The 11,250-nt window shown below is 47.4% G+C and overlaps 1 protein-coding gene across 3 annotated transcripts in view; it reads right to left on the bottom strand.

Moving 5' to 3' along the window:
* The window catches only part of MTOR (mechanistic target of rapamycin kinase), a 124,111-nt gene continuing 112,861 nt past the window's right edge, over window positions 1-11,250 (bottom strand). For all 3 annotated transcript variants that reach the window (XM_028108223.1, XM_028108225.1, XM_028108224.2), the window contains 9 exons: window positions 10,778-10,860; window positions 9,129-9,201; window positions 8,277-8,351; window positions 7,748-7,883; window positions 7,018-7,083; window positions 4,401-4,481; window positions 4,042-4,122; window positions 1,630-1,735; window positions 1-939 (listed from right to left, as the gene is read on the bottom strand). In XM_028108223.1, coding sequence (XP_027964024.1) covers window positions 924-939; window positions 1,630-1,735; window positions 4,042-4,122; window positions 4,401-4,481; window positions 7,018-7,083; window positions 7,748-7,883; window positions 8,277-8,351; window positions 9,129-9,201; window positions 10,778-10,860 — 717 coding nt within the window. In that variant the 3' untranslated portion in view covers window positions 1-923. The remainder of the gene's footprint in view (window positions 940-1,629; window positions 1,736-4,041; window positions 4,123-4,400; window positions 4,482-7,017; window positions 7,084-7,747; window positions 7,884-8,276; window positions 8,352-9,128; window positions 9,202-10,777; window positions 10,861-11,250) is intronic.

Here is an 11,250-nt window from a genome sequence, read left to right as displayed (position 1 = left end):
TTTTTAAAATTCTGATGTCATTTATTGGCACAAAAATTATTCAGATACAACGTGGTGTCTAGAATGGCTACACTTGATACTTTGTGCATTTAGTTTACTATTTCTTTTGCTCAGAGTTCCCTGCAGGTACCAGACCTCCCCTCTCTGTGGTCAGCACCTCCAGGACAGCATTTGTTTCCAAGCCCTTGCTCTACACAGAGAGCGTTCAGACTTCACTGAAAACATCCCAGGACCGTGCTGGGGAAGGCTGCTGTGGGCCGCCCTACTGCACGTGGTCTCTGTGCATCTGCTCCACGCAGGCCACCCAGCCATCACGAGAAACTCCCCTCCCAGTATTTGGGTCTTGGATTGAAGTGTGTAAGTTGCAGCATCATGGGTGAGGCAGAAGATAGACACTTTCCACCCATTTTGGCCCATCTTACAAATGATGCTGTCTGCGGACCAGTGAGGTAATGGGATGGGTGGAAGTGACCAAGTCAGCTTCTCCCGATTCCTAACATGTGTCCTTCATGGCCTGAGGCTTCTTGACTGTGCGGAGTTTGCTGTATCCTTGTTGAGAGGAACAACTAGGCCATTCTTCTATCAGCAATGTTCACGATGAGTTCTCTTGTGAGTTAAGTCAAAACCCGTATTTGTAAGTTATGGATCTTCTGTTCCCCCAAATCGATGGCTTGATTTGTGTAGTATTACTGTGTTGACTGTCCTGGGAACCAAATCAAGCCTTGTGTTTCTGACAATATATTCTTCAACAGCAGCTAAAGAGTTGGTTCAAACCAACGTTTAATATACAGTAGTACGTTTCATTTACATTTCAAAATATTAAACAAAGTCGAGCTCTTTGACTGTGGTTTCAGTTTAGTGGAAGCATATATCCAAGTACAAAAGCCTCAAGAGAAACGCGGTGGGCATGTCTGGGCCTCGGGTTACCAAAAAGGACACCTAAGATGACAGAGAGAAAAGGAATATTTTAATAATTTGGGCTTTTTCAAAGCTTTACACGGATACACTGAAAATGGAGAGACCAAGGTCTGACAACCCCCGGGGACATTCCTTGAGATCTCCCACAACTAACTATGTTGGACACACTCATCATTTCCAGTCAAGGGCTGATGCCTGCTGGCCCCAGAAGGACTCTCCCCCATCAGCCTCCCTCTCAAGTTTCTACCTTCAAGCGTGCCTCGGGCAATTAATCAAAGCAGACCCCAGAGCGGTCCTTGAGGTGACAATCCCAGATCATAAATTTGTCTCTGCATCTCCTCTCTGTTGGTGCTTTGGCTTTTCCTTGGCCCTTCCCTCTATTTTTGGAATTGACAGCAAAACTCCAAAAAGAACCCCAGTACCCCCCCAAAAAAGAGGGACTCACCTACATTTCTAAACCATTTTTAAGGTAATTTTCATTTACTTTGGTGTGTGCCTTCCAAATATGCACCCATGTTTCTCAAGTTCCTCCCTTTTCAGAACTGGAAGCGCACATGGCGAATACAAACTTTTTAAGAGATCCGACACTGCGATTCCCCTTTCTGGATCACTGCACCACCCGCCCCAGGTCTTTCCTGCCGCGGCGGGACTGGGGCACAGGGTGGGGCCCTGTGTGCGTGTCCGCGCACCACGAGGCGCACAGGTGCTCACCAGCCAATGTAGCACTGACAGAGGTTCTCGTGTGACGTGGCTTGTTTGATGAGCAGCTCCACCTGTGTCGGGACATCCAGGGTTTCGTCATGAGAAAAGTCCCGACCTAGGACAGGAAAAACACACACAGTCCTTCTGCACCACTCCATCCCTGCCCCTGGTTCGGCTGCCCTGTCTGTGCAGCCCTGCTCAGTTTCTCCTTGTTCGAGAGTATGAAGCCTGCATGGCAGCTGGGTTTTTAAATTCACCTCCATGTGACCTGAATACACACCAGTCTCCTCCTAACAGAGACTTGGTTCAAAGAGGGGAAAGGCCTGCAATTGGCTGAGCTCAGGAGTGGTGAAGATCTGGCCCCTGGGTTTGCAGAGATTCCTTCATCTATTGCAATCATCAGGCAAGTGGATGAGAAACTGTGCTCGGTTTCAGTCCTATAACCTCCATGGTTGGGCCTTTTCTCCCACAGGGAAGCTTGTTTCCATCACAAACCCATCATCTCAGCCCGGAACAGGCACTCATGGCCAGCTGATGAAGCCTCTTTGGCACAAGGGCCATTTCCGCTCCTCTCCTGCCCCTCCCCCCGCTCCCCCCAACTCCGTGTCCAAGTCTTCCAGCTGGCTTTGCACCGTCAGCACCTGCCCTCGGCTCCTACTTGACGAGTTCATTCATTCACTGAGCTCATTGTTCTGGACCCCTGAGGTGTCAGGCAGGGCTCGAGGAGCTGGATCTGTTCCACAGGAGCTCCCTCTTCCGTGGTGCTGCTGCAACCCTCGGGAGCTGTCCCTCCTCCCGCTGAAGGCTAAGTTCACCTGCGTTCCGGGTCCCACGGCCTCCTGCTTCCTAGGGTGCTTTACAGGGTCACCTACCCTCCTCTCACTCCTGTCTTCAAACTTCTATAAACTCATTTCCTTTGTGCACTAAAGAATAAAAGGCTCTCGCGCACTACCCCTGCTGCAGCCAGCCCCCACCCCCTTCCCCATGCGGCCGGCCGAGCTTCTCACAAGTCTGAAACTCGCCTCCTCTGCCTCACTTCCCTCTCTCACTTCACCTTCTCTTCAACCCCTTCGGTCTGGCTGCCAGGCTCTTCACTCTCAGAAGGCTGCCAGGCACTTGGAGCTGTCCTCAGTGCCTGCCGTCCCTCATGCCTCCTCATCGATCCTTCAGATTTTACCTCCTGAAGATCTGGAGGCCACCTCCCTAGTCTAGTCAACTGTCCAGCTGCAAATTTGGCAGCAGCTTCCTCCCTCCACACGGCCTCCATGGCCAGAGCAGGGAGGATTCCCCAGTGCAAACCCACTGGGCCCCTCCTGCCTCCCTGCTCCCCCTCCAAGCCCTCAGAGCCTTCCCATTGCCCTTAGGATGGAGGATGAAAGTGTAAGGCCCTGTATGGTCCCGCTCCGGCCCGCTCAGAGCGTGGGCACTCTGGCTTCTGTGCGCCTCCCATCTCGCTCTCTGCGGCAGTCAGACTCGTCTGCGTTCAGACCATTTTTCTTGCCAGATTCGCTCCCACCACAGGGCCCTTGCATATGCTGTTTCCTTTACCTGGAACACTCTGCCTCTGATTATGTCCTCCTTCAGATTTTAGCTCAAGGGTTGTTTCCCAGGGAAGCTTTCCTGGAACTCCGGGCACTTAAATTCCCTTGTGACTAGCATCAGAGCCCAAGCCCTTTCTTGCACCTAATACGGCCCCTTTAGATGCCAACTCCATGAGCACCTAATACGGCCCCTTTAGATGCCAACTCCATGAGGACAGGCAATCTGTTGGCTCCTACCAGCCATTTCATCAGCATCTAGGGCTTATAGGTGCTCAACAAATAAATACAACTTGACTTCAACACTTCTGTGCCAGGCCCCAACGCTGAGGCTTGGCATCCCATGTCTCATTTGAGTCTCACTGCCTTTTGAGAGAGGCATTCTTCCAGGTGAACAGAGAGGTGCAGGGCTCACAAAGGGTGTGGTAGAGCTGGGGGCTTCGAGCCCCTTGACTCCGCCTCCTGTCACACCATCTGGTCTATAGGACATGTCTTGCTTTCAAAGTTATGCATTTCTCTCCTTCCATGCTCTCCACTCCGTAACAGTCCCCAAAGTGCAGGAAGGCAAAGGATCGGAGTGGTCAGGTCTGTTCCAGTATCAAGCCATGATGGTAAGAAAAACTTTCCTGAATTTGGAACCAAATGAACTTTACTCACCCCTGTCTGGTAAAATGAGATCAACAATACTTAGAGTGAGTTTAATGGTCATTAAAGAATCAGAGAGGGTCCTCAACTGATAGCCTCAGAGACCCTCCAGTTAGCTGCAGAGTCAAAGTTAAGGCACCAACACCGCTGGAAAGGGGCTGACCTCCCACTCAAGGGGAGAAAAATCTCTCAAGACTTTATGTTCCTTTTAAGTAAACACACACACACACACACTCACCAGTAAGCTTGTCTCGAACCCTGTTAATAATTTGAATAGCTTTCTTATTTAGGGCCTCTGGTTTCACCAAACCGTCTCCAACTGGAATACACAAAAGTAGAAATAACAATAAGATGGGATCGTCATAACAGGTTCAATGAATGCCCCTGTTTTTCTCAAACATTCACTTTTCAAAGTGTGGAGTAATTCTTCCTCTGTGTCTATCTTTGTCTTCAGAATAGAATGAGATATTCATAGGCCCTTGTCTGCTCAAAGGCGGGCTTGTTGCTTTATCTTACCGACCCCTCTTGTGGTACACCACAGCTGCTATGTTCTTAATGAGCTAGTCATTGGTGTGATTCCTCAGAGGTCAGACTTACTGAAAGAATGAATGGATTCTGGCACTGTGGTCCCTGTTTTCTTATGGGCAGGTTCCCCAAGTTCCACACCGTCCAAAATTTCTAGGAGGAAAAAAAACCGATTGGCAGAAAATTCCAACACCAAGAAACCACTGTTGCAAGCATTAGCTCTACTTCTTTACACACTATATTCCCTTGAACACTCACTGCTATCTCTGAGGGGAAAGGAGATGAAGAATGGTCACTATGTGTTTAAAAGATTTTACATCTCGGGCGCCTGGGTGGCTCAGTCGTTAAGCGTCTGCCCTCGGCTCAGGTCATGATCCCAGGGTCCTGGGATCGAGTCCCGCATCAGGCTCCCTGCTCAGCAGGAGACCTGCTTCTCCCTCTCCCACTCCCCCTGCTTATGTTCCTGCTCTCGCTGTGTCTCTCTCTGTCAAATAAATAAATAAAATCTTAAAAAAAAAAAAAAGATTTTACATCTCCAAAGCATGAATTTTCAAGCAAACGGCATTTATAAAATGTTCTGACATAGAGGACAGGAGCGTGAATGAATCCCTGGTGACAAAACTTGTCAAAACAACTGATGATAATATAAAGAGCACTAGCTTTCAGTCGGTCACACCCATGACCAAAGTGCTATTCTTTGGAGGAATTTATACATCCTTTCTGGGCAGAGAGAGTCCTCAGGCTTACAGTCACCCTCCACTGATTGTGGCCTTCAGGAGAGAAGAGTCTAGAAGCAGAAGTATGAAGTTATTTACACATTGTCCTTGTACACCATAGGCCTTCAAAATGAAGCCAGGGATGATAATACTTTTATGAATGACCACTTGGAACTTAACTTTTAAGCCACAGAGAACCAGCCAGGTCTAGCCAGAACCATCTGGGGCCAACAGAACCAGCTGTCCCAGTTCCGCTTGGCACGCCCTAGACAGCAGAGAGGAGTCACCCACTAATGTACTAAAGAGGTGGATCCTGAGAATGAAACCTGTTAAGTCTCACTTACTTACTCACATATTTTGGATGAGACCGGTCACCCGCACAAGGTACCCCAGACACCATGAGTAATTCAGGCATCATTCACAAATCCTGTCATGGTGTCCAGGCTAGAGTCCACACCTGTTCACAGAGTGGACCATAACCTGGCACCTCAATTTCCTGCCCAAAACACCTTCCTTCCCACCCACCCAGGAAGGCCAGCTTAAATCCAGCCAACCCAGGAACTCCCTTAACGACTGCCATTCAGAGCGGTACCCTCCTTTCTCTCAGCCCCATGGCCTCTCCTCCGAACCCAACTGTGAGCTGCTGGATCATACAGTGGACTTTACTGTTCTCTTAACAGTTCATAGGCTAGGGGCACCTGGGTGGCTCAGATGGTTAAACATCTGCCTTCGGCTCAGGTTATGATCTCCAGGTCCTGGGATCGAGCCCCACGTCGGGCTCCCAGCTCAACGGCGAGTCTGCTTCCCCCTCTCTGGCTCTGCCCCTGCTTGTGCTCTCTCTCTCTAATGAACAAATAAAATCTTTAAAAAAAAAAAATAGTTCATAGGCTATACTGTTTGGTCAATTCTATAATGTGATTCTGTGCTTCTCCATGGTAATCTCTGTATGTCACATTCTTTTTGCACCCTTAAACATTATTTGGCTTAGCTACGCAACTAGTTGCAAATGTTCCATAAATGTCTGTAGAGAATACCTACTTTTTTACACCCCAACAGTATTTCCAAGATGTGAACTATGTTGTTAGACGTTATGAGGGAAAAGGAGTGGGCTGGGGAGGGGGGCAAGGGTGTGTGTGTGACTTTGAGAGGTTCCATATACAAACCCTGTTCTGGCTCTCGGAGGGGCATTATCTTCCTGGGACCCGACTCTGTGGACCCACTCTTGGAAAGTGTTTCCTGTGGCTTCCCGGCTCCTCAGCCAGCAGCGTAAATATGCTTCTACTGCTTCCATCCTCCTATTCCTGAGCTATTAACAAGGCTCTAGGACCATGTGATACAGCTAATAATTATCCCAGTCCAGACACCACTAAAGGGCATATGACATACTGGCTAATATTCAGACATGCTTTTAATTGTGTTTTTTTGTTTTTGTTTTAAAGATTTTATTTATTTATTTGTCAGAGAGAGAGAGGAGAGAGAGAGAGCACAAGCAGGGGGAGCGGCAGAGGAAGAAGCAGGCTCCCCACTGAGCAAGGAGCCCGATGCGGGACCCTGGGATCGTGACCTGAGCCAAAGGCAGACGATTAACCGACTGAGCCACCCAGGGGTCCCTAATTGTGTTTTTATAGATTAAGCTCGGATAGAAATTCAGATCAAAATTCCTGAGCCTTAGGTACCCACTCCATCCTGAGAGGCATGAAATAAAAAAAACAAAACAAAACAAAAAACTTATGCTCAGTAAATATTTCTAGACCAACTTTCTGAAGTTAACTAAGTACCCATTAGACACTTTCAGCAGGGCCAGAATTGTTGCGGGACTGCATCACTGGTCAGAGCCTTTAGAAAACATGCTTCCGGGCATCTGTCACTGCCTCCGCTGTGCTTCCTAATGGCAGTCACAAAGCTCTCCCTGTTTAAGACACACTCTGGACAAAAGGAAACAGAAACCGCAGTCTCTCAGGGGATGGACCCACCTACTGACTGGCCAGCAGAGTAGGAATCCGTCCTTGTTCGGGACCGCTTGTTGCCTTTGGTATTTGCTAGGGAAAGAAACAGAGGATAAAAAGGGCTTCAAACTCTGACTTGAGAGAAACTTGGTTGATACCATATTTTCTTACAACCATAAAAATACAATTTTTTACTGAAAGCTAAAGTCCCTAAGAGAGAGCCCAGAATGGATCACTCAGGACGCAGGGGGTGTCAGCACGGGTATGCAATCCTGTGGGACACACTGTGTCGCTGAGCTGAATGTAGACGCTTGGACCAGATAACAGAAGGTGAGAGTGGGACTGATCGGTGTGGGTGAGACACCAGGGTCGGTCACCCCCTTCCAAGGAGGAGGAGCAAAGGGGAGACAGACATGCAGCTGCCCTAGATCACAGGCGCTTGTGTCTCCTGTCACGATGCCAGCTTGCTACTCTGTATGAAATCCAAACAGACAAGAATCACCAGGGTTTACCCTGAAAGTATTTTAATCAATATTTAAATTGATAATTGGTGTTTTTTTGTTTTAGTTAATAAGAAAAAGTACTTGAAATTCATTTCCAGCCACTGGAACAGCTCTGTGAAAACATAACCCAACAGCCCAGTAATATAACTCAGGCTCCGGGCTGGCAGGGGGCAAGGTTAGTGAAATGCAACGTGTCTGATATTCCCAGTTTGGAGGGTGCGGGCTCCAGCTCCCAGGCAATTGCATTAACTCACTGTCCATCAGCCTCCAGTTGAGCAAGGGGTCGTAGACAAAGGCTTCCAGCACGGCCATGACACTATCCTTGTGTTCCCGAAGCACTTCCATCACCGTGTGGCATGTGATCCTATAGTTGCCATCCAGACCGGTAACCTGCGGGACCAGAGCCACTCATCACAGAAGTCACCAGCCCTGGCCCCGACCCTGAAGGCCTCGGGACAGAAGCGAGTCGAGAGGGTCTGTCACCCGCACTTAGGAAGCAGACACAGGCCATTACTGATGTATCAGGCTGGGAATGTGTTCAGAGCAAGGGGTCAGTTCAGGCCTGTGATTCATATGACCCAAGGTCTGACGTGAAGCATGGTGAGACTCTCTCAAAGGTCGATCGATCATTTCTAACACAATGGAAAATACCAGGAAACAACCACAGAACCAACCCAGGCATTCTGGGGAACTGATGAGACCGAACAAGCCAGTCTGTGTGCAGAGCTGGTCCTGACTGTGTTGGTCCCATTCCAAAGCAGCTTGTTCCCAAGACCCACTCACCTCCATGGCATTGGTCAGCATTCTTGTTAGTCTAAATGGAATCTTCTCGGGGAATTTCTCCCTGGTCATAGCAACCTATGGGGAAATAAAAGAGAAAAACCAAGTCCAATGGCTAGATTGTTTTCTTTTGTTTTGTATTTTATTTTATTTTATTTATTTATTTTCCAGGCTAGATGGTTTTCTTTAGCTAAAGCCAGGTGAAGACAGGTAAATTTTCTTTGCATTGATTTCAATTAGGGCATAGAAGTGAAGTAGCTTTAGTTTAGTGAGGCAACTTGTCACAGGGCTTTAAAAGATAACTAAAGGGGCGCCTGGGTGGCTCAGTCGTTAAGCGTCTGCCTTCGGCTCAGGTCATGATCCCAGGGTCCTGGGATCGAGCCCCGCGTCGGGCTCCCTGCTCTGCGGGAAGCCTGCTTCTCCCTCTCCCACTCCCCTGCTTGTGTTCCCTCTCTCGCTGTGTCTCTCTGCCAAATAAATAAATAAAATCTTAAAAAAAGAAAAGATAACTAAAAAGACACACACACACACACACACAGGGATAGAGGGAACGAAGATAAAGGACAAGTGTGCATCACACCAGGCCTTTGGCCAGCAGGCCAATTCAGGGATGAAGATTCCTGAGTCAGAGGGTGTGTGAACAGTGGCCCTTGCCTCAAAAGGTGTTAGAGTCTGGTTACAGCAAATATCAACGAGCACGGACTTCACTTCTTAGTTTGACTTCCTATTGCTTGGTAGGAGAGGCAGGGATCAAGATAATGCATTTTGAGCTTAAGTTTGCCTGAATGGTCAGAGGGGGAAAGGTGGTCATCTGGAAAGGTAAGCTTTACGTGGGGTTCTGGAACACGTGCTCACCTCAAAGCAGTCCCCAAAGTCGATGTGCAGGATCTTCCCACTCAGCCGGTCCAACATTAGGTTGGATGGATGTCTGAGAAACAGAAGAGACCATGGAGTGGCCACTAGAGCAGCACAGGCCACTGTGCAAATCAACAAGGATGGGATATTCCGGGCCCTGTCCACAGGCCAAAGCCAGCCCCCACCTGACTCTGCAAACGGTTTTTCTGGACACAGCCCTGCCGATTTGCCATGTACCGTCTCAGGCTGATTCTATGCCACAAGCAGACATGAGTAGCTGTGAGATATCATATGGCCAGCAAAGCCTAAATTATTTCTTATCTGGCCCTTTACAGAGAAAGTTTGCTGATCCCTGCTCCAGGTCCGAAACAAAGATTGATCAGTGTGAAATCACAAGTTGCGTTCCTGAGGTCTTTGGTCACAAGATGAATCCTGTCTGGCGGTGCCGGTGTCTCAGAGTGACGAGGCTCTATCTTTACCCTTCAGCACCCATCATGGGGTCCCATCTCCTGAGCCCCCAGACTAGGAAGGGTCATCTGGCTTTTGTCACTGGGAATTCTCCTGGCTCATTTTAAAAATTAGAATTATTTTTGTGGGAAAAAATTATTTTTACTCTCAATTGCACAAGACATGATCCCAGGAGAAAGAGTAGCCACCAAGGAACTAGTTTTTCGAAGACTTCCAGACAGCCAATATCTGAATATTCCTAAGCTACTTTTTCAGTCAATACATGTGGATAAAATTTATTATGCAGAAATGTCAGAAGGATCTACTGTGGTTGGTTTCAATTACAGAAATAGAATTATTTATCTCAGCACAGTGGTGACTGATAAATGTTTACTGAATCAGTAAAATCCATCATATTTTTAAAATTGTTATTTATTTAAAATTTTTTTATTTATTAATTTGACACAGAGAGAGGGGGAGAGACAGAGAGCACAAGCAGGGGGAGCTGCAGGCAGAGGGAGAAGCAGGTTCTCCGCTGAGCAAGGAACCCAACTTGGGGCTTGATCCCAGGACGCCGGCATCATGACCTGAGCCTTAACCAACTGAGCCACCCAGGCACCCCCCTTTTTTTAAAAAAGTAAGCTCTACATCCAATGTGGAGCTTGAACTCACAACTCCAAGATCAAGAATCACATGCTCTATTGACTGAGCCAGCCAGGTGCCCCTATATATGGTTTTTAACATATTTAACCAGCCTATGGAGAAAGTAGTATCCAAGAACTAGGTTCTAGTTTGCTGGACTGTTCTGTTGCATGGATAATAAAAAGGGACTAAGGCTGGCGCTGCAAACAAGACCTACAGGTACAAAATACAATTTTTTACCAAATGGTCATAAATATTACTGGAAAATGAAAGTAAACTGTTTAAGAAAGGTACAATATAGGGGTGCCTGGGTGGCTCAGTCGTTAAGCATCTGCCTTCGGCTCAGGTCATGATCCCAGGGTTCTGGGATCGAGCCCTGCGTCAAGCTCCCTGCTCCGCGGGAAGCCTGCTTCTCCCTCTCCCGCTCCCCCTGCTTGTGTTCCCTCTCTGGCTGTCTCTCTCTCTCTCTCTCTCTCTCTCTGTCAAATAAATAAAGTCTTTAAAAAAAAAAAAAGGTACAATATAGAAAAAGACTACAAAAACAAAATCAATTTACTCACCTATCTCCCAGGCCCAAAATATACCCAACCATGGACATGACCGCTAAAGAGCGGGTGTAGTTGGTTCTTCGGTCAAACCACACCTGGAACAGAGGAGCACACATGAACCGAGGCTCTGGAAGCTAACTAGCTTCAACATAATTATACCTCAATCAGTTGTCTTCTCATGTCCCATCAGTAACTAGTTAATAACATAAAATGGAATAAAGACCTCATTTGTAATTGTAACAACGGCAAACTATGCTTGGAATAAACTTAGAGATGTATAGAACCTAGATGAATAAAAAAGAATTAACCTTTGCTTAGGAACATAAAGACCTGAGTGAATGAAAGTACCCATTCAAGACCATAAAAATGTAATAACCTCCCAAATTATTTGATACATTTAATGTAATTCCACTCAAAATTCAGTAGTACTTTTTTGGGGGGACCATGAAAAAATGATCCCAAAATTTATCTGGAAGAAGAAAAAA

Source organism: Eumetopias jubatus, unplaced genomic scaffold (assembly GCF_037043125.1).
Source record: "Eumetopias jubatus isolate StellerSeaLion01/CBP00866 unplaced genomic scaffold, mEumJub1_p1.0 scaffold_4, whole genome shotgun sequence".
Lineage (NCBI taxonomy): Eukaryota > Metazoa > Chordata > Mammalia > Carnivora > Otariidae > Eumetopias > Eumetopias jubatus.
This window is presented reverse-complemented; position numbering and strand designations above follow the sequence as displayed.